Source organism: Dendrobates tinctorius, unplaced genomic scaffold (genome assembly GCF_039654945.1).
Source record: "Dendrobates tinctorius isolate UK_male_01 unplaced genomic scaffold, ASM3965494v1 ptg000111l, whole genome shotgun sequence".
Classification (NCBI taxonomy): Eukaryota; Metazoa; Chordata; class Amphibia; order Anura; family Dendrobatidae; genus Dendrobates; species Dendrobates tinctorius.
In genome coordinates, this window is record NW_027361779.1 from 25,536,956 (window position 1) to 25,560,674 (window position 23,719).

General features: G+C 44.4%; 1 protein-coding gene across 1 annotated transcript in view; it reads left to right on the forward strand.

Annotated features, from left to right (window-relative positions):
* UBE2J1 (ubiquitin conjugating enzyme E2 J1) overlaps nucleotides 1-23,719 on the forward strand; it is an 81,422-nt gene that overhangs the window by 16,455 nt on the left and 41,248 nt on the right. The window contains exons 2-4 of the mRNA XM_073589578.1: nucleotides 12,090-12,163; nucleotides 22,399-22,530; nucleotides 22,632-22,716. Coding sequence (XP_073445679.1) covers nucleotides 12,090-12,163; nucleotides 22,399-22,530; nucleotides 22,632-22,716 — 291 coding nt within the window. The remainder of the gene's footprint in view (nucleotides 1-12,089; nucleotides 12,164-22,398; nucleotides 22,531-22,631; nucleotides 22,717-23,719) is intronic.

The following is a 23,719-nucleotide window of genomic DNA, read 5'->3' on the forward strand; positions in this document are numbered from 1 at the left end:
GGTGACGACGGACGCCAGCCTCCTCAGCTGGGGTGCGGTATTTCGCCATCTGACCGTCCAAGGGAGTTGGTCGTCGCAAGAGGCAGCCCTCCCAATCAACGTCCTGGTGATACGGGCAATTCTTCTGGCCCTTCTTCATTGGCACAGGCAACTCAGGGGTCTGCCAATTCGGATCCAGACAGACAATGCCACGGCGGTGGCATATGTCAACCACCAGGGAGGGACTCGGAGTGCCTTGGCCTTGGCCGAGGTATCCAAGATCCTTCATTGGGCAGAGGCCTCAGTTCCAGCGATATCCGTGATACACATCCCCGGAGTGGAAAACGAGGCCGCCGACTTTCTCAGCCGGAATGGCCTCGCGGCAGGGGAATGGTCCCTGCATCAGGGAAGTCTTTCATCAAATTTATCGGCGATGGGGAAGCCCGGATGTGGACCTTATGGCGTCCTGTCTGAACAGGAAGGTGACTCGGTTCGTGTCCAGAGAACGCGATCCTCTCGCGGTAGGAGTCGATGCTCTGACCATTCCTTGGTCACAGTTCGCACTCCCCTATCTATTTCCTCCCCTTCCTCTTCTCCCCAAACTGTTGAAGAAGATCAAGGCAAAAGGGGTGCCAGTCATTCTCATCGCGCCGGATTGGCCCAGGCGGGCTTGGCTCGCGGACATCGTCAACCTTCTCGCGGATGTGCCTTGGAGACTTCCAGACAGACCAGATCTACTGTCTCAGGGTCCGATCTGCCACCCCAATTCTCGGTCTCTCAATTTGACGGCGTGGCCGTTGAGACCACGGTTCTGAAAAAATCGGGCCTGTCAGGCCAAGTAATTCACACCATGATCCGTGCTAGGAAACCGTCTTCTTCCAGAATATACTATAGAACGTGGAAGGCCTAATTTGGGTGGTGCGAATCCAATCGCATTTCGCCTATGTCTTTTTCTCTCCCTTCTATTCTGGCTTTCCTCCAGGTGGACCTGGACGCTGGACTTGCCCTTAGTTCCCTAAAGGGCCAAGTTTCGGCTCTTTCCGTTCTTTTCCAGAGGTCATTATCTTCTTGTCAGCAGGTCAAGACCTTTCAGCAGGGGGCAGCTCACACAGCACCGCCGTATCGAGCGCCCGTAGATCCTTGGGCTCTAACTCTAGTCCTAGAGGCCGTACAAGGTCCCCCCTTTGAACCTCTCAGGGAGGTCTCTCTATCCTTTCTCTCTTGGAAGATGGCCTGTTGTGAGTTCATTTTCCCCTTCACTACTGAGGCCCGAGGAATTCCCTCTTCTGGTGAAGAAAGGTAGTGAGCCTGATTGTCAAACACCTGGGGCTGATGATGATGACTGGCTGAGTGGAGTTAATGACTGGATATAAGGCTGCCGACGCCCTTCTGGCCTGCGGGTGATTTCTCTGTGGACTTCTAGGAAACCAGTCTGATTCCTGCTCATCTAAAGCTAAGATTTCCGCTTTGCCTTTTTGCATTAGTGTTTTGTTTTCCTTGCTTTTCTGGATTCTGCCATTCCCTGCTGGGGTGAACTGAATCTCCTTTTGCCTGTTGCTCTGTCTTCAGAATATTCCTGAGTACTGACATAGCTTTTTTGAAGCCTAGCGTCTTCAGGGCCTTTTTTACTGTCAGTTTGTTGGCTCTTATTTTCATAGGGTTTTTCACGGATTGCAGACAGCAGCCTTCCTGTCCTTTCCTATCTAAGCTAGCGTGGGCCCCATCTTTGCTCAGTCTATCTTTCTGTCTGTGTTTTGTTCTTTCTTCTTGCTTCACCGTCATTATATTTGGGGGGCTGCCTTTTGCTTTGGGGTCTGCTCTGGGGCAGTTTAGATTTCCCTTTCTGTCTTTAGGCTATGTAGTCCTCCGGCTGTGATCGAGGGGACTAGGGCATCATAGGAGCCCCCCACGGCTACTGCTAGTTGTGTTGATAGGTTCAGGGGTCTGCAATCCGATAGCTGCCAACTTCTCTGGTTTTCTGGACTTAGATAGCATTTCTATTTTTGCCTCCTACGGTGACTCAATCATAACAGAATCACCCGCCATACCGCAGATTCTAGGGTACTCAAAAAAAAAAAAAAAGTGTGTATATTTTTTCCTCTATATCTCTGAGGCCGTAGGGGGAATTTTTTTTCCTCTCAATGGAGATAAAGCAATTGTCTGATCGTGTGGAGCAGCTCGCTGCGGAAGTGCGGGGAATTTCCGCCTACCTTGCTCATTCACATGCTGCTGAACCAAAGATTCCTACACCTGATGTATTTTTTGGGGATCGGTCTAAATTTTTGAATTTCAAAAATAGTTGTAAATTATTTTTTGCCTTGAAGCCTAACTCGTCAGGGAGCTCCGCGCAGCAGGTTAAAATTGTCATCTCTTTGCTGCGTGGCGATCTCCAGGATTTGGCGTTTTCTTTGAAACCAGATGATCCTATTCTGACTAATGTGAACGCATTTTTTCAGGCCCTGGGGTTGTTGTATGACGAACCTAATGCCATTGATCAGGCTGAAAAGACCCTGCTGGCATTGAACCAGGGTCGTGATTCTGCAGAATTGTACTGTCAAAAATTCCGAAAGTGGGCAGTACTTACTACCTGGAATGATAATGCCTTGGCTGCTCTCTTTCGGAAGGGGTTGTCAGAAGCCATAAAAGATACTATGGTGGGATTTCCTGTTCCCTCTGGTCTTGACGATTCTATGTCTTTAGCCATTCAGGTTGATCGGCGTTTACGCGAACACAGAGCTGCACAAGAGGTGTTGCCACCTGTTGAACAGATGTCTGCACCTATGCAATGTGATAGAGTTTTTTCCAGAGAGCAGCGTCAGGAGTTCAGAAGGCGTAATAAGTTGTGTTTTTTCTGTGGAGATGCCTCGCATATTATTTCTGTCTGTCCTAAACGCGAGAAACGCTTTGCACACACGTTTTCTGTTGGTGGTGTTCAACCTAAGTTTCTTCTGGCTATTACTCTGATCTGCTCCCTGTCCACATTTTCCGCCAAGGCTTTTGTGGATTCGGGAGCAGCTCTAAACCTAATGGACTTGGATTTTGCTAAACGTTGTGGATTTCCGATGACACCTCTGCAGACGCCTATCCCTTTGAGGGGGATTGATGCTACTCCTTTGGCTAAAAATAAACCTCAGTTTTGGACCCAGGTGGTAATGCGGGTCGCCCCAGACCATCAAGAAAATTGCAGGTTTTTGGTGTTACATAATCTGCATGATACTATTGTTCTGGGGTTTCCCTGGTTACAAATTCATAATCCAGTTTTGGATTGGAAATCTGTGTCTGTGGTGAGTTGGGGTTGTCGGTGTGCCTTTAGTGAGGCTCCGGTGTTTTCCACCTCTCCTCAGTCGCATGATGTTCCTGATTATTTGGCGGACTTTTATGATGTATTTAGTGAGAATGAGTCTGCGTCTCTGCCTCCTCATAGGAGTTATGACTGTGCTATTGAACTGAGCCCGGGGTGTAAATTTCCCAAGGGTCGGCTCTTCAATTTATCTGTACCCGAGCACGAGGCTATGCGATCCTATATTAAGGAGGCGTTGGAGAAGGGTCATATTAGACCATCCTCGTCACCCTTAGGTGCCGGGTTTTTTTTTTGTAGCCAAAAAGGATGGATCATTAAGACCTTGTATTGATTATCGTGCCCTCAACAAAATTACTGTTAAATATCAGTATCCGTTACCCCTGATTTCTGATCTATTCTCCAGAGTTAAAGGTGCTTGCTGGTTTACCAAGCTTGACCTCAGGGGGGCGTATAATCTTATTCGCATTAAGCATGGGGATGAATGGAAGACGGCGTTTAATACTCCGGAGGGACATTTTGAGTACCTGGTGATGCCTTTTGGGCTCACTAATGCCCCTTCTGTCTTCCAGTGCTTCATGAACGATATTTTCCGAGATTTTGTCGATAAATTTTTGATTATCTATCTGGATGATATTTTGATCTTCTCCAAGGATTGGGATTCTCATGTGGAACATATTCGGACTGTGTTCCGGATCTTGAGGGAGAATTCCCTGTAGGTCAAAGGATCTAAATGCCTTTTTGGAGTACAGAGGATTTCTTTTTTGGGATTTATTTTGTCCCCGTCAACTATTGAAATGGACCCGGCCAAGGTACAGGCCATTTACGATTGGGTTCAGCCCACTTCTTTGAAGGCCCTCCAGAAGTTTTTGGGTTTTGCTAATTTTTATCGGAAATTTATAGCAAAATTTTCTAGTATTGCCAAGCCATTGACTGATTTGACTAAGAAGGGTGCTGATGTGTTAAATTGGTCTCCGGAGGCTGTTTCTTCCTTTCAGGAGCTGAAGCGAAGATTCACTTCTGCTCCGGTTTTGCGGCAACCTGATGTCTCACTTCCGTTCCAGGTAGAGGTGGATGTTTCTGAGATTGGTGCAGGAGCTGTTTTGTCCCAAAAGGATCCTGTAACATCTAAAATGAATCCCTGTGCTTTCTTTTCCCGAAAGTTCTCTCCATCTGAACGTAACTATGATGTGGGGAATCGGGAACTGTTAGCCATGAAATGGGCATTTGAGGAGTGGAGACATTGGTTGGAGGGAGCTAAGCATCAAGTCGTGGTCCTCACTGACCACAAGAATTTGATTTACCTAGAGTCGGCGAAGCGCTTGAACCCTAGACAGGCTAGGTGGGCCTTGTTTTTTACACGTTTTGATTTTGTGGTTTCTTTTTTTCCTGGAACTAAGAATGTCAAGGCTGACGCCCTCTCTAGGAGCTTCTTTGCTGATTCTCCTGTGGTGACCAAGCCTGCTACCATCTTAGGCGAAGGGGTAGTTCTTTCTGCCATCTCGCCCGATTTGAGTCGTGCTCTGGAAGAGTTCCAGGAGGACAAACCTGAGCGTTGTCCCAGTGGAAAGTTGTATGTTCCTGACCAGTGGAAGAAGAGAGTGATGTCTGAAGTTCATTGCTCTGCTTTGGCTGGTCATCCAGGTATTTTTGGTACTAGAGATCTGGTGAGTCGGTCTTTTTGGTGGCCCTCCTTGTCTCGTGATGTCAGGAATTTTGTGCAGTCCTGTGGGACGTGCTCCCGGTCTAAATCGTGTTCTCGCTCTAGTGGGTTGTTGATGCCTTTGCCTGTCCCCTAGTGGCCATGGACCCATATTTCAATGGATTTCATCTCTGATATGCCTGTCTCTCAAAGGATGACTGTTATTTGGGTGATTTGTGATAGGTTCTCTAAGATGGTTCATCTTGTACCACTCCCTAAGTTGCCGTCTTCCTCTGAATTGGTGCCCCTGTTTTTACAACAGGTGGTTCGCTTGCACGGGATTGCTGAGAACATTGTATCTGACAGAGGAGTCCAGTTTGTGTCTAGATTTTGGAGAACTTTCTGTTCCAAGCTGGGAATTCAGTTGTCCTTCTCCTCTGCTTTTCACCCTCAGACCAATGGGCAGACAGAGAGAACAAACCAGACCTTGGAGTCATATTTGAGATGTTTTATTTCTGCTGATCAGGATGATTGGGTTTCATTTTTGCCCTTGGCCGAATTTGCTTTAAATAATAGAGCTAGTTCTGCCACTTTGATGTCTCCTTTTTTTTGTAACTTTGGGTTTCATCCTCGATTTTCTTCAGGGCAGGTGGAGCCCTCTGCCTGCCCAGGGGTTGACACTGTGGTGGAGAGAATGCACCAGATCTGGGACCAAGTGGTGGATAAGTTATCTTTCACCCAGGAAAAGGCCCAGCGGTTTTCCAACCGACATAGGACCATTGGTCCCCAATTTAAGGTTGGTGATATGGTGTGGTTATCATCAAAAAATATTGCTATGAAGGTGGCTTCTCCTAAGTTTAAGCCTAGATTTATTGGACCTTACAAGATTTTGGAGATTATTAATCCGGTCTCCTTTCGTTTGGCTCTTCCTGTCACATTTAAAATCCATAATGTGTTCCATAAATCTTTGTTGAAGAGGTTTGTTGAACCTTTTGTTCTGGGGGTTGCACCTCCAGACCCTGTATTGGTTGAAGGTAACATGGAATATGAGGAAGAGAAAGTACTGGATTCCCGTCTGGCTAGACGGAGACTCCAGTATTTGGTTAAGTGGAAGGGTTATTGTCAGGAGGATAATTCCTGGGTCTCTGCCTCTGATATTCATGCCAAAAGAATGGTGCGCGCCTTTCATCGGGCTCACCCTGATCGCCCTGGTGGCGTGGTTGAGTGTTCGGTGACCCCTCCTCAAGGGGGAGGTACTGTTGTGAGTTCATTTTCCCCTTCACTACTGAGGCCCGAGGAACTCCCTCTTCTGGTGAAGAAAGGTAGTGAGCCTGATTGTCAAACACCTGGGGCTGATGATGATGACTGGCTGAGTGGAGTTAATGACTGGATATAAGGCTGCAGACGCCCTTCTGGCCTGCGGGTGATTTCTCTGTGGACTTCTAGGAAACCAGTCTGATTCCTGCTCATCTAAAGCTAAGATTTCCGCTTTGCCTTTTTGCATTAGTGTTTTGTTTTCCTTGCTTTTCTGGATTCTGCCATTCCCTGCTGGGGTGAGCTGAATCTCCTTTTGCCTGTTGCTCTGTCTTCAGAATATTCCTGAGTACTGACATAGCTTTTTTGAAGCCTAGCGTCTTCAGGGCCTTTTTTACTGTCAGTTTGTTGGCTCTTATTTTCATAGGGTTTTTCACGGATTGCAGACAGCAGCCTTCCTGTCTTTTCCTATCTAAGCTAGCGTGGGCCCCATCTTTGCTCAGTCTATCTTTCTGTCTGTCTTTTGTTCTTTCTTCTTGCTTCACCGTCATTATATGTGGGGGGCTGCCTTTTGCTTTGGGGTCTGCTCTGGGGCAGTTTAGATTTCCCTTTCTGTCTTTAGGCTATGTAGTCCTCCGGCTGTGATCGAGGGGCCTAGGGCATCGTAGGAGCACCCCACGGCTACTGCTAGTTGTGTTGATAGGTTCAGGGGTCTGCAATCCGATAGCTGCCAACTTCCCTGGTTTTCTGGACTTAGCTAGCATTTCTATTTTTGCCTCCTACGGTGACTCAATCATAACAATGGCCTTTCTGGTGGCCATTACTTCCATCCGGCGTGTCTCGGAATTGGCGGCCCTTTCTTGTCGCCCCCCTTTCTTGGTGATTCACCTCAGCCTTCCTTCCTTCCTAAGGTGGTATCTGCTTTCCACCTGAATTAAGACATCATTTTACCTTCTTTTTGCCTGGCTCCATCTCATCCCCGGGAATGCTCCTTGAACAGACTGGACCTGGTCAGGGCCACGAGGGTCTATTTGGCTAGGACCGAGACGTTCCGGAAGACGGACTCCCTTTTCGTCATACCGGATGGTGCACGAAAGGGCCTCAAGGCCACTATTGCTCGCTGGATTAGATCGGCAATCTTGGAGGCTTACCGGGCCAATAGCAGAGTGCCTCCTCAAGGGGTTAGGGCTCACTCCACTCGGGCAGTGGGTGCCTCCTGGGCGGTGCACCACAGAGCTTCGGCACTGCAGCTTTGCAAAGCTGCAACCTGGTCTTCTGTTCACACGTTTGTGAAATTCTACAGGGTCCACACCTACGCTTCGGCGGATGCCAGCCTAGGTAGAAGGATCTTGCAGGCAGCGGTGGTGAGTCCGCTGGCCTGATGGAGGTTTGCTTTCCCTCCCCAGGGACTGCTTTGGGACGTCCCATGGTTCCTGTGTCCCCCAATGAAGAGATGGAGAAAACAGGATTTTTGGTTGCTTACCGTAAAATCTGTTTCTCGGAGCCTTCATTGGGGACACAGCACCCTCCCATTTTTCACAACTTCGGTCATTGGTTTTGTGTATTATAGTTACTGTTGAGTTTTGTGTTTGTTCTCTATTCTACTACTTCTCCTACTGCTTTCTCACTAACTGACTAATTCAGCGCCAGTCGGTGGGGTGTATACTGCGGAGGAGGAGCTAATTTTCTTATGTGCATAGTGTCAGCCTTCTATTGGCAGCAGCATACACCCATGGTTCCTGTGTCCCTCAATGAAGGCTCCGAGAAACAGATTTTACGGTAAGCAACCCAAAAATCCTGTTTTTCACAATATGTCTATGACCATTCATATGATTTCATAGTGACAGTGTAGTGCGGCCGACATATAAAAGTCCACACACACAGGTCACCACATACACAACAAAATCAGAACCACAGGTTAATTCTTGGGTAAAATTGTATGTGGTATTTCTTTTTTTTATATTTAAATTTTAATTACCATGACCTATAATTTTACAACATTCACAATGTTTTTTTCCACATTTAAAAATTCCTTTTTTCTCATTTTTTTGAGAGATGGCACATTTATTGGTGGTGCTATATAATTTTTAATCGTTCTTCCTCTTCTAAATACAATATTAGGTCTTTTTGGGATCAGATCTTTGAGTATTGGGTCTTTCCTCAGTAAGTACCAATATTTTTCAAGAATACAGCGGATGGATTGGTGGCTTCTATTGTAGGTGGCAATGAAGCTATATTTCCACTTTGCTGTGCAATCAATAGCATCATGTTTTGAGGATTGTTTTTTCATGCAATCATCCTGTGTGATGGTGAGATTGCATTGTTATGCTGCCTGTACCAATGATTTTGGATGCCTTTTTTCTTTAAACCTGTAAAGTAAAAGCTGTGATTGTTGTATATAGTCTGTATTGGATGTACAGTTGTGTCTAATACGACGAAATTGACTAGATGGAATATTTGTCTTCCATTTGAAGTACTGTGAACTAAAAAAAATCCAAATAGCCATTAGTGTCGACCGGTTTAAAATGAGTTCAGCTTTTGATGTTATTATCCTTATGGTATAGTTCTAAATCCAGGAAGATAATACTTTACTTTCCTTGGAAAGGTTTGCAGTGAATGAGAAGCCCCAATTGTTGGTATTGAGTTCTTCAACAAAGAGGGACGCCTCCTGTTCCGTACCACACCAGATAAGAAACAGATCATCTACATAACGTCGATAATATTTGTTATTATCACTGTATTTTTGGGATCTAATCGGCGATAGGGACTCGGACCTCCCCATGAGCAAGTTTTCAAAACTTGGGGCTGCCCGAGTCTCCTTTGTGTTCCCAAACTGCTGTAAATACACTGTGTTCTGGAACATGAATAGATTATGTTCCAGAATGAATTTTAAGCCATTTGATAGACAGGTCTTTTGTTTAAAAGGAATGGAGTGGTCCCTGGAAAGATAAAAATCAACTCCATCCAGACCCAGCTTGTGCTCAATAGTCATTGTCCCAGGTAAGATCTCTGGTTTCTAGGATCAATTGTGTTGAATCTCTCAAATACGAAGGTAATGCAATGACATGACATTGTAAGTACAGATCAATAAAGTGAGACAATGTACTCGTAAGTGACCCTATCCCTGAGATGATAGGACGTTCTGGAGGATTTTTTGTATTTTTGTGGATTTTAGGTAGGTGATAGAATATGGCTTGATTAGGGCAAGTATTGGTGAGAAAACGCTTCTCATTTTTATTTATTATTTTGTCTCTATATGCTTGGTCATAGACATAATGTGAAAGTAGGGTTTTTGAAACAAAGTTTATCCAAGCACATCACTCTTAGGCTGTGTGCACACGCTGCGGATTCCGCTGCGTTTCCGCAGCGGTTTTGGCCGATGCGGACACGCAGCAGTTTTAGCTGCGGTGTACAGTACCATTCATTTGAATGGCAAAAAAAAAACGCTGTGCCGACGCTGCGGAAAAAACCGCGCGGATTTGCTGCGGTTTTGAATCCGCAGAAAGAATTGCATGTCAATTCTTTCTGCGGAAACCGCTGCGGGTTCCTATCTCCACCATTGTGGAGATAGTGAATCCGCAGGACCAAACCGCAGGCAAAACCGCAGATAATCCGCAGGTCTTTTGAACTGCGGTTTATCTGCGGTTTTTGCAAAATCCGTGCGGATTAATCCGCAGCGGAATCCGCAGCGTGTGCACACAGCCTTACACGTAAGAAAAACTTTGAATGTATAAAAGTCTCACCAATTGAACAAATACCCGCATCAACGAGAAACAGAAAAACAGTTCTTAATGCCAAAGAGTCCTATGGGATATACATAAAGATCAATCAATAAGAGTCCCTGTTTGTTTTGTCTTTGCTTTGTGATTTTTTTATTTTTTTCCCCCAATATATACCATATTTTTTTGATTATAAGACGCACTTCCCCCCCCCAAATTTTTTTTTGGGAAAATGGGGGTGCATCTTATAATGCGTATAAACCTTATTGGCGCGCCGCTGTGGGTGTCCGGTGCTGCTGCTGCCCTGTGAGGACGTGTTTTCTTAAGATATCCTCATGACAGAAAGGATTTTTAATTTTATAGTGAACTAGCTGAAGAGCCCGGCGCTGCCCGGGCATAGTAACTATCTGTGGTTAGTTATAGCAAATTATAATTATCCTCCATCCCATAGTCCCATGCCCATATACCCATCATACATGTCCACGATCCCATAGGCCCGTGTCCATATACCCATCATACATATCCTCCATCCCATAGTCGAGTGCCCATATACCCATCACACATCCTCCATCCCATAGTCCCATGCCCATATACCCATCACACATCCTCCATGTCATAGTCCCATGCCCATATACCCATCATACATATCCTCCATCCCATAGTCCCGTGCCCATATACCCATCATACATATCCGCCATCCCATAGTCCCGTGCCCATATACCCGTCATACATATCCTCCATCTCATAGTCCTGTGCCCATATACCCATCACACATCCTCCATCCCATAGTCCCATGCCCATATACCCATCACACATCCTCCATACCATAGTCCCATGCCCATATACCCATCATACATATCCTCCATCCCATAGTCCCGTGCCCATATACCCATCATACATATCCGCCATCCCATAGTCCCGTGCCCATATACCCGTCATACATATCCTCCATCCCATAGTCCAGTGCCCATATACCCATCACACATCCTCCATCCCATAGTCAACCATTATGACATCATAATGAGCGGCGGGGCGTGCAACCTATGATGACATCAGCGTCGCCATGGCAACCATTATGACATCATAATGAGGGGCGGGGCTTGATACACACACACTTTTTCCCATTATGTAGATAGGGGCAAAATTGTGTGGTGAATTGGAACGCGCGGGGTTAAAATTTCACCTCACAACATAGCCTAGGACACTCTCGGGGTCCAGATGTGTGACTGTGCCAAATTTTGTGGCTGTAGCTGCGACGGTGCGGATGCCAATCCCGGACATAAATACACACACACACACATACACACACACACTTGAGCTTTATATATTAGATGTGGCCACAAGCTTCAACCAAGTATATGTGAACATCTTTATGGACACTTGAATGCCCATTCTCTGGTCTTGTTGCTAGTAAAAATGTAAGCCCATCTTTTCCTTGGTATGTGAAATTGTTTTTGTGTGTTTGATTAGCAATGGGTCTAATTGGGGCCTAATCAGGGCTAGCCATTGTTCAGCGCCACTTGCATTCATAGGATGCCAACCTCCATGACTATATACAGTACATTCTCTTATGAGGGCTACATTGGGCACTCTAGGATATTTTTCTGTCCACAAAGTGATTCAGCCTACCTGTATTCGTTATCTAGACTTTATTTTTTTTTATAAGTTCTATTACCTTAGACTTTTTATTGCGCATCTAATAAATAAAAAGTTTTAATTGTAGTATTTTCTCTGTGGGCTCTTTTTTCAATATACCACCTTATACAATCTCTTCAGTGATTGCTTATCTACAGTACCGTATGTTGTTTTTATTGTTACCATGTTGGGATATTTAAGACTTTGATTCTTTTTTTTTTTATTTCATTTTATGTGAGGATGGATAAACCAAAATGTTATTTCTGGTTCAGTTTTTCATAATTTTTTTGCAGCAGGGAGTGATCGTTATCATAATGAGGGAGCCCTGAGATTAATATGTCCCAGTCGCAGGGTGAATATGCTCTGCCTTCTACATACATGGAAACTGGCACATTTTATTAGGAAAAGCCAGTGCAGTGATAGGAGGCAGTTAAGCTGGCAGAATTTTTCTTTAATTCCTAACATTCTTTGTGCGTTATGCATGAAATATGTGGGTAGTTTCCTTATTGTTTCTTCTGACTGTGAATTGTACTAAGTTCTGTTCACTTTGGTTGTGTTTCAGCTGTGAAGCGCCTTATGAAAGAAGCGGCAGAACTGAAAGACGCAACAGATCATTATCATGCCCAGCCACTAGAGGTAAAAGATACAGTGCATCAGAGGCATAATCAAATGACAGTGGTAAAATAAACTACCGTGTTTTTAAACTACTCTTGTTTCCTCCTAGTACAGGCTCCTGCTGTATATGGAGCAGGCTCGGCTCCTGTGCTTGCATTTGAAATACTGTATGTTGCACCTGCATGCTACAGGGTGAGATGGGTTTACAGAGAACCTGTCGGGAGATTCATGCTGCCCAAACCTCGGGCAGCCTGGCTGCACAATTGCAGCCGGGTCTCTTAGTCTCTTAAACACTCTGGCGTTCCAGAGAAATTATATTTTGAAGATGCTGCCGGGACCATAGTCGGAGATCAGACTAGCCCAGCTCTGTCCCAGGCCATCTCTTACCATTGCCGCTGCATGTGATTGACAGGTCTCTCCCTTGCTTGAATATAGCAATTGATCTGTTAGTCACCTCGAGCAGTGCTACAAGGAGCTGGTGGAATCGGACTAGTCTTTAGAGTATATTTGAAGACTAGTCCAATGTTTCAGAGAATTTTATAACCTGGCTGCAGTCATGCACTCAGTTTGGGCAGCGAGAATGGCCTGACTGTGCTCCCTTTGAAAGGTAATATATAATAATAATATAATAATAATCTTTATATAGCGCTAACATATTCCGCAGCGCTTTACAGTTTGCACACATTTTCATCACTGTCCCCGATGGGGCTCACAATCTATATTCCCTATCAGTATGTCTTTGGAGTGTGGGAGGAAACCGGAGTGCCCGGAGGAAACCCACGCAAACACGGGGAGAACATACAAACTCCTTGCAGATGTTGTCCTTGGTGGGATTCGAACCCAAATGACAGTGGTAAAATAAACTACCGTGTTTTTGTTTTCTGGACTATGAGAAGCACTTTTTAGCAAGAAAAATAATCCTGCTAAAAAATGTGTGCTCGTTATGATCCAGAAGGAGCTTCCAGTACTCGAGAAGAACCCTGACACAGCGTCCTCCCTGATCCTCTATCTCCCCCTGCCTGAGACTGATCAGCCTGATTGGTGCAGGGCAAGAGAGAAAGCTACCAGGACCGGCATGGATGCTGCACATCCTGAGTAGTTGAAGACCTCCCGGGGCATATGATCAGTCACATGCCTGGAAGGACAAAAGTGTCAGTGTGTGTATTTTAATGTTGTAGCCGAGCTTTGTTTTGACACAGCCGTGCACATTGCAGCGTTGTGTGTATGTGTATACGTATGTATGTGTGTATACACTCACTGGCCACTTTATTAGGTACACCATGCTAGTAAGGGGTTGGACCCCCTTTTGCCTTCAGAACTGCCTCAATTCTTCGTGGCAGAGATTCAACAAGGTGCTGGAAGCATTCCTCAGAGATTTTGGACCATATTGACATGATGGCATCACACAGTTGGCGCAGATTTGTCGGCTGCACATCCCTGATGCGAATCTCCCGTTCCACCACATCCCAAAGATGCTCTATTGGATTGAGATCTGGTGACTGAGGAGGCCATTTGAGTACAGTAAACTCATTGTCATGTTCAAGAAACCAATCTGAGATGATTCGAGCTTTATGACATGGCGCATTATCCTGCTGAAAGTAGCCATCAGATGTTGGGTACATTGTGGTCATAAAGGGATGGACATGGTCAGCAACAATACTCAGGTAGGCTGTGGCGTTGCAACGATGCTCAATTGGTACCAAGGGGCCCAAAGAGTGCCCAGAAAAAATTCCCCACACCATGACACCACCACCACCAGCCTGAACCGTTGATACAAGGCAGGATGGATCCATGCTTTCATGTTGTTTACGCCAAATTCTGACCCTACCATCCGAATGTCGCAGCAGAAATCGAGACTCATCAGACCAGGCAACGTTTTTCCAATCTTCTACTGTCCAATTTCGATGAGCTTGTGCAAATTGTAGCCTCAGTTTCCTGTTCTTAGCTGAGAGGAGTGGTACCCAGTGTGGTCTTCTGCTGCTGTAGCCCATCTGCCTCAAAGTTCGACGCACTGTGCGTTCAGAGATGCTCTTCTGCCTACCTTGGTTGTAACGGGTGGCAATTTGAGTCACTGTTGCCTTTCTATCAGCTCGAACCAGTCTGCCCATTCTCCTCTGACCTCTGGCATCAACATGGCATTTCTGGCCACAGAACTGCCGCTCACTGTTTTTTTTTCTTTTTCGGACCATTCTCTGTAAACCCTAGAGATGGTTGTGCGTGAAAATCCCAGTAGATCAGCAGTTTCTGAAATTCTCAGACCAGCCCTTCTGGCACCAACAATCATGCCACGTTCAAAGGCACTCAAATCACCTTTCTTCCCCATACTGATGCTCGGTTTGAACTGCAGGAGATTGTCTTGACCATGTCTACATGCCTAAATGCACTGAGTTGCCGCCATGTGATTGGCTGATTAGAAATTAAGTCTTAACACACAGTTGGACAGGTGTACCTAATAAAGTGGCCAGTGAGTGTATATATATATATATATATATATATATATATATATCACACTGTTTGTGTGCTATAGAGAGTACATAATGTGCATGCTGTAATAGTATATGTGTATAATACGCATGCTGCAGAGAATAACAAACAGGTCAGTTATCTTCTTATTCTGCATCAGTGCATTAAAATGAGCGATAACGACCCCTCAACTTCTTTACACTTACAAGGAAGTTTTGAGCAGTGTTTCCTATTTTTTGCTGCGTAAACATGAGTTGTATCTTATAGCAAGGTGTGTCATATTGTGTCATATTGTCCAAAAAAATACAGTAGTACTTAAAGGGACTCTCAGCTTAGAATGAGTACTCACGCTCAGTGCATCATGGCATGGCCAATAATTTAAATACATCTTCCTACCTGCTTGTTTTCAAATATCTCCATCCTTCTCTTGTTCTGTGAAGCCAGAACTGTCAATCAAAGAAGAGGGTGGAGAAAGGCAGATAGAGACTGAGGAAAAACAAGCATGTGGGAAGGTGTATTTAAATGATTTGCCCCAAAGTGAAGCACCGAACTAAGGGACTTGGTTTGAACCTATTGAATGCTGTGTTGACAGTCCCTTTATTTTATACAACTAAATGTAATAGTTTTGCAGGCTAATTAATCAAATAATACAGCTTGTAAGAATTTATAGGTGAAACTTGCTATTTGGTCCCTCATTGCTTACTCTTGTTTCCTCCTAGTACAGGCTCCTGCTGTATATGGAGCAGGCTCGGCTCCTGTGCTTGCATTTGAAATACTGTATGTTGCACCTGCATGCTACAGGGTGAGATGGGTTTACAGAGAACCTGTCGGGAGATTCATGCTGCCCAAACCTCGGGCAGCCTGGCTGCACAATTGCAGCCGGGTCTCTTAGTCTCTTAAACACTCTGGCGTTCCAGAGAAATTATATTTTTTTTTTATTCCAATCAATTTTTATTGTAGGAAGTTACATTAGAAAAGGGAAAAAATTCAGGTATCAATGGCATTAATACACAAAGAGAACAACGCTGTAACACGTGGTAGTATATCTTTTGATTATGATTCACATTTCCCATCACACCACCAACAATCATGTCTGATACAAGTTACAACTTTTTTTTTTTTTAGGTTAATCAACACCTAATACGTATAAAGTCAACCTACCATTTAATCTTTAATCCTCAAAACGAGGGTTTCAAACAACCAGAACCAGAGAGTAAGAAAGGAAGATAAGAAAGGGGAAGGGAGGAAGAGGTGGGGGGGTGAACCATGGATGGTTGCAAAGAGGCAACCAGGGAGGGGGGGGGAGCTAGGGAATTAGATGGCGTTCAGGGTAGCCCGAGCAGTAACAACAACATAGATATAAACACCTTGAATATTGACATGTGGTACGGATGAACTCCCTGCGTAACACTCTCTTTGACCCTATTTGACCCATTTTATTAATCTCAGACAGTTTGCCCTGGAAACAGATGCCTGACAGGGGATGCATATACAGAGTTTAGCCACGTGTCCCAAGTCTGAAGTATTTTGTTTTTGGCGCGGATGGAGTGAGCCAGACAGAACTCGTATTGGCAATGGAGATTAATTCGGTTATATAGTTCAGCTAATGTAGGTGTCTTTGGGGATTTCCAATAGCTACTTATGCAATATCTGGCAGCAACTAGAATGTGAACCAATAATCCCCTGGATTCCCAAGAGAACTCCTCTATACCCACGTTTAGCACTGCCAGACCCGGATTCGGATTAATAGTATTGCCTGTCAGCTCACCCATCAGGCCAAACACCTCCAGCCAGAACGAGAAAACCTTGGGACAAGCCCACCAGCAGTGACCAAGAGTACCCCTTTGGAGGCAGCCCTTCCAACAATGTGGCGAATAATTTGGGAGGAACTGTGCTAAGTTGGCTGGGGACCGATACCATCGCAGGTGTACTTTTTTCAGTTGCTCCAGATGATTTATGCACTTGGAATATTTTTGGATATTTGCTGAAGCCGAGTGCCAGTTTGAAGGAGAGGTAGAAACATTCAACTCCACGTCCCATTTATTCATATAAGGAGATTTTTGCTCTTCGGGGGGTTATTGAGCCATTTGTATGTTGAGGAGATACCTTTGGATTTAATTATCTTTTTAAATACCAAAGCCTTTGTTGTAGGTAACAGAGGATTCGACTTTAGAGGAAATTTAGAGGCCAGAAAATGACTAATTTGGATGTGTTGATAGAAACAACCCTTTAAAGAGGGGTGTTTCCGTACTATTTCATTAAAGGGGTTAACACCCAAATCAGAGAATAGATCCGCCAGCACTGTAATGCCTGATCCCTCCCACCTGGCTAGATTCAAAAAGGGGATTTGAGATTCCAACGACTTGAGGGAAATCTCTGAAAGAGGAATCTGAATCTTATGAATCAAGTCATTTCGCCAGACCTCCAGGGAAGCTGACATGGTGGGAACAAACGGGGAGAACCGTGAACGGCTCAAATATTCTGCTTCCATCATTCTTCTGACCGAGCCCTGGCGGGACAGGAAATTTTCAATCTGAGCCCATCTATGTGAATTACCTGGACGCCACCATTCCTTTAGTGATTCAATTAGTAAGGCTTTATAATATGCCGATATGTTTGGGGTGCCCAGTCCCCCTGAGTCATATGGGGGATATAACACTTTACCTGCGACCCTGGCCCTTTTATTACCCCAGACAAATTTGTTAGTCAACGATTGAAGTTTCATCAGGGTTTTGTGAGAAATTTTGATGGGTAAGCATCTGAGTACATACAATATTTTGGGTAAGAAAACCATTTTAAAGGACTGTATCCTGGCCATCCAGGACAACGATATTTTTTCATACCTTCCCAATTCCTTTTCTAAATTTTGGATCAGAGGTTCCAAATTTTCTTTAATTAACATCTGCGATGGTGTCAGCTTAATACCTAAATAAGGTATCCCCCTGTCGCACCATTTGAATTGAAAGGTCCCCTCCAGCACACTCCTGGCTTCCACCGGTACATTAAACGGCAATATCAAAGACTTTGCCGCATTAAGCTTATAATACGACACTTTAGAAAAGTTCGATAATGTGTTCACCACTGCTGGAATCGAAACTACAGGGTTAGAACAGGAAATTATCACATCATCTGCATATAAACCAAGTTTATGTTCAAATTCCCCAACTCTTATACCAGAAATGGCTATGTTTTTTCGTATAGCTTCCGCCAGAGGTTCTACCACTAAAGCAAAAATAGCGGGAGACAATGGACACCCCTGGCGAGTGCCATTACTTATTTGAAATTTAGATGACAGAAACCCCGATGCCAACACTGACGCATTTGGGTAAGAGTAGAGAGCTAGAATGGATGACTTAATTTTTCCCAAGAACCCGAATTTTGTTAGGACTCTCTCCAGGTATCCCCAGTGCACCCTGTCAAAGGCTTTTTCAGCATCAAGAGACAGGAATGCACTGGGTTCACCCGATATCTCCACCAGTCCAATCAAGTCAAGCATCCGTCTGGTGCCATCCTTAGATTGCCTGCCTGTCACAAAACCAACTTGGTCTGGGGCCACTAAGGCCGGGATCACTTTATGAAGTCTATCCGCCACTAGTTTGGCATAAATTTTAACATCACAATTTAGGAGTGAAATGGGCCTAAAATTACCCGGGGTGTCTGCAGGTTTCCCTGGCTTGGGTAGCGTGATAATAATCGCTTCCAAGTTGTCTGGGGAAATTGACCCTTTATTTTGCCAAAAATTGAAGGTTTTTAACATAAAGGGGGACAGAGTGGATGTAAATTGTTTGTAATATTCGTATGGCAGCCCATCGGGGCCCGGGGCAGAGTTAGACTTAGTCATTTTGATGGCACCTAGGATTTCATGTGTAGTAAAGGGAAGATTAAGTTCCTCTAATTGCTCATCTGAGACCCGGGGAAGATCCAGGGTGTCTAGAAAGCCCTGTATATCCACTTGAGTCGGCTGTGACGTGTTGGAATCATTTTTTAGATTATACAGGGCCTCATAATATTTCGCAAATGCTTCTGCTATTTCAATGGGATGTCTAGTGATTGTTCCATTTGGGTCCCTCAGGAATTCTATTTTAGATTGAATCTCACGTTTTTTCGTCCTTCTTGCCAATAAGGACCCCGCTCTATCCCCCATAGCATAAAATGTCGATCTATTTTTTTTTAGATTATGTTCGTAATTTTGCAGGAGTAGGGATCTTAGTTGAAATCTATGGGTTCCAATTTCTTTAGTCAAGTTAGGGGTTGCTTTGGCTTTATTCAGGGATTCAAGGTGATGAATACGGGTTAATATATATTTAATATCTGCGTCTTTTTGCCGTTTTTGGATGGAGGCCAGTTTTATGAACTGCCCCCTGACTACTGCTTTATGAGCAGCCCACAGGGTCTCGTCAGAAATTTCCCCATTATTATTAAGTTTGAAATATTCTGTTAACACTGACTCTACTTCATCATGTACCTTCTGCCTACCAAGCAAGCTAGTATTCAATCTCCACCTGGGGGAATTTAGAACATTAAAGCCACCCTGAACAGACAAAGAGATCGGCGCATGATCTGTCCAAGTGATTAAACCAATATCAGCTGCAACACAATTACTTATAGATTTGCTGTCGACCAAAAAGAAATCAATTCTACTGTATGAGCGATGCCTGGAAGAGAAGAATGTATAGTCTCTTTCTGATGCATGTAAATATCTCCAGATGTCATGAAAATGGAATTCATTGATGAGATGCTTAAGTTCCTTAGCATGTGAGATGTTGATGTTGGAGCAATCCATGGAGCGTATAACAGGTATATTAAAATCTCCACAGATGATTTCCGCCCCTGTGGCAGTATCCTTGAATGCTTGGAAAAATTTCCTAGCAAAGGTCAATTGCGATGAATTTGGGGAGTAGACCGTTGCCAAGGTATAAGGGACACTGTTAATATAACAAGACAAAATAATATATCTTCCATCCGCTCCATAACTGACATTTATCAATTTAAAGGCCACTGAGTTCTTTATTAAAATGGCCACTCCTCCTCTTTTTTTTAAGTCATTAGCAAAAAAGGCGTGTTGAAACCTGGGATGAAGTAGCCGTTTATTATCTGTGGAAAGAAGGTGGGTCTCCTGAATGCACGCTATATCACAGTTAGATGCCATCACCTCTCTCCACATCATTGACCTTTTTGCTGGGGAGTTGAGTCCGTTCACATTAATAGACAATATCTTAATTTTCATATTGGAGCCGCAGGGGGGGTTGAATTCCTAGGAACGCCATCAGGGATGAGAAGGGTTAGACCAACAAGGAATTGAAAGAAATTTCTGAAAAAAATTAAAGAACATTTTTGAGAAGAAGAACAAAAACAAAAAAGTTCCATCAACACCGGTTTGCCCCGAGTAGGGTGACCGGAGTATAACCGCTCGCCATAGGCGAGAACATCAGGGGGGCTACGTGACATCCCGTGTCACAGGAGCAAGGACAGCAGGTGCCATAAGCAGGAAGGAGTCCCAGCTAAGTTGCTGACCATTCAGGGTTAATCTTGTCTGGAGATCTTCTTTGATTCTCCCGCCCGCCAGGGTTTGGTGGGTGGGCTATTCCCCAGTCATCCAGCAATTTGCCCAGCTGAGAAGGAGTATGACATATGTAAGTGCCTCCATCTTTGAAAATTATCATCCTCACCGGAAAACCCCACTTGTACTTAATGTCTTGATCTCTAAGGAGTTTAGAAAGGTGGGCGAATTCTCTTCTTTTATTAAGAGTTGTAGCAGAAAGATCTGGGAAGATTTTTAGTCCCATGAAAGTGTCTGGCAGGGCTGCACTTTCCCTCAGTGTGTACAGCACAGCTTCTTTTGTTTTATAGAAATGAAGTCTAGCCAGGACATCTTTAGGCAGAGCTGGATCTATGCCTTTGGATTTAGGGACTCTATGAATTCTGTCCACTATCAGGTCTCTGGCGTCCCATCCAGGAAGTATAAGCTGCAGAAACTTGTGGAAGTATTCATGGAGCTCTTTATCTGCTACAGATGAGGGAATACCTCTGATTTTTAGGTTATTTCTTCGGGATCTGTCCTCTATATCACTGATTTTAAGTTTTAATGCCTCCACCTCCTTTTCCAAAGCTGTGTTAGCATCTATCAGATTGTTATGTGATGTTGCAAATTCAGCCATTTTAGTTTCTACGTGCTCTGTGCGATCACCCAGAGACCTGATTTCTTCCTTCAGCTCTCTGACTATTTCTCTGAGATCACCCTGTAGGGAAGCCCTCAGCGTCTTCAGCAGAGATTGCATTGTTTCCTCTGTCAGAGGAATGCCTGTATTGCCTCTCACGCAGCCTGTATCTCCTTGTGAGGAGTGGGAAGACGCTGAGTGGGAAGCCAGCACCATCTTGCTAGGTGAGGAGACTTCCCTATCCCGGGGGTAAAAGTCTGTCAGCTTGGCTGGAGTGCCAGTTTTTTTAGGTCTCAACTTAGGCATCACTAAGGGCTGGGGTTACTCACACCTCCTGTAGCTGGTAATCCTGTTATCTGTGAGCTGATAAGAGCTGGTTTATCCTGCTGAAGCACAGAGCTCTCCTTTCAAGCAGCCGTCGCCATCAGCGTGCAAGCCACGCCCCCGAGAAATTATATTTTGAAGATGCTGCCGGGACCATAGTCGGAGATCAGACTAGCCCAGCTCTGTCCCAGGCCATCTCTTACCATTGCCGCTGCATGTGATTGACAGGTCTCTCCCTTGCTTGAATATAGCAATTGATCTGTTAGTCACCTCGAGCAGTGCTACAAGGAGCTGGTGGAATCGGACTAGTCTTTAGAGTATATTTGAAGACTAGTCCAATGTTTCAGAGAATTTTATAACCTGGCTGCAGTCATGCACTCAGTTTGGGCAGCGAGAATGGCCTGACTGTGCTCCCTTTGAAAGGTAATATATAATAATAATATAATAATAATCTCTATATAGCGCTAACATATTCCGCAGCGCTTTACAGTTTGCACACATTTTCATCACTGTCCCCGATGGGGCTCACAATCTATATTCCCTATCAGTATGTCTTTGGAGTGTGGGAGGAAACCGGAGTGCCCGGAGGAAACCCACGCAAACACGGGGAGAACATACAAACTCCTTGCAGATGTTGTCCTTGGTGGGATTCGAACCCAGGACTCCAGCGCTGCAGCGCTAACCACTGAGCCACCGTGCTGCCCCTGGTATTACAGACGTAGACATTTACAGCATATCTACTGGATGTCTGATTTATGCACCTCTCACATGTGGGACCCACCTTTTTGTCAAGTAAGGGGAGTCACGTTGGATCCTGTTAAAATAAAGCAAGTCATCCTTTTCCAAACAAGACCTTTGTGTAAGGTTTTCCATTATTTGTCCAAAAACTAACATCTCATTCTTACTGACCTACAGTCCACTGCAGAGGAGCCCTATAGGAGCTGTGAAAGCAGCCTTAGGCCCTAGTCAGATGGCAGTAATGTTTCTGCTTTTTTAGGAGCGTATAATGACCCCAACACCCAGAGAAGCTTAGATCACCATAGCTTTGGTGATCTGGATTTCATTTAGTTGTACCCCAGGATCTCCTAGCCTTACTGCTTTGACGTGGACACTAAAGTGGGATGAATTATGATCTGTAGTCAGCCTTACATTGAGCACCATCGGTTTGTTTTGCACTTGTTTATGAACACCAGAAGAAAATTCTATAGTGCAAAAAAGGGAGTTTTACCATGTTATTCCTGTGCAAATGAAGCCTTTAATATACTCAGATTGCCTGTATCTATCTGCTCATATTAACTTTTTCCTTTAAAGGATAATCTGTTTGAATGGCACTTTACAGTCAGAGGTCCGCCAGATTCTGATTTTGATGGTGGCGTTTACCATGGTAGAATTGTTCTTCCACCAGAATATCCCATGAAACCTCCAAGTATCATTTTGTTAACAGTAAGTTCCTTTTCTAGATTATTGCACACGTTTTTTGACTGGTTTGGTTCATATTTATGCATCAGTCTTATAATATTATTCTTATGGTTTCCATTTGCCAGGCTAATGGTCGATTTGAAGTTGGGAAGAAAATTTGCTTAAGTATTTCTGGGCATCATCCTGAAACATGGCAGCCATCTTGGAGTAGTAAGTGCCCGTTTGTCTTCATGCAGTGCTGATAACTAATAGTTTAGAATCAGAATTTAAATCTATTTTTCTTGTGAAGCGTCTGCAAAAAATTACTGTGCTAGAAAATATTTCACATTGATATATGAGTTTTCAGTGTCCATCCACAGGCAGAATTTTTTTTTAATCACATAAAAAAATCAGGTGTGATCCCATACTGTCCTTTCTGTATACTCTTTTTCTTCCTCCCTTGCCCAGGAGACGTGGTATGATCAGACCATGTCCCTGTACGGTCAGACACAGCCATTACACACTACACAGCAGGGGCTCAGCACAGGAACATTTTTTTAATAACATCAAATTGTTTTAATTATTCTAATTCCAAGATCTATTGTTTAAAATCTACTTGGTTTGTGAGAAAACCCCTTTAGATCCTTAATTCTCTGGAATTATATGACAGAAAAATATGTAAAAATCCCAGAATACTCAAGAGCAGTGGTAATAAAATAAGAGAGAAAACTGTCCAGTTTTGCTTTTTAAACAATAGGTTGTTTTGTGATGACGTATTACCTTTAAATACAGGTATCAGGTACAGGTGATGCCTTTGAACATTGTGAACACGGTGGCAGCATTTGGGTGTGCCCAGCACCTTCCACTATGTCAGTGTAAGGCTGTGTGCACACGCTGCGGAAAAGGTGCGGATTCATCCGCGCGGATTTTGTAAAATCCGCAGGTGAAACCGCAGGTCAAAATACCTGCGGTTTTACCTGCGGATTGCTCTGCGGTTTTGCCCTGCGGTTTTTCATCTCCTCAATGGAGGAGATGGCAAACCGCAGGGGAATCCGCAGAAAGAATTGACATGTCAATTCTTTCTGCGGATTGAAAACCGCAGATAATCCGCGCGGAAAATTCCGCACCGTCTGCACTGCGGTTTTTGATTCCCATAGGGAATCATGCTACTGTACACCGCAGCAAAAACTGCTGCGGGTCCGCAGCGGCCAAAACCGCTGCGGAACCGCAGCAA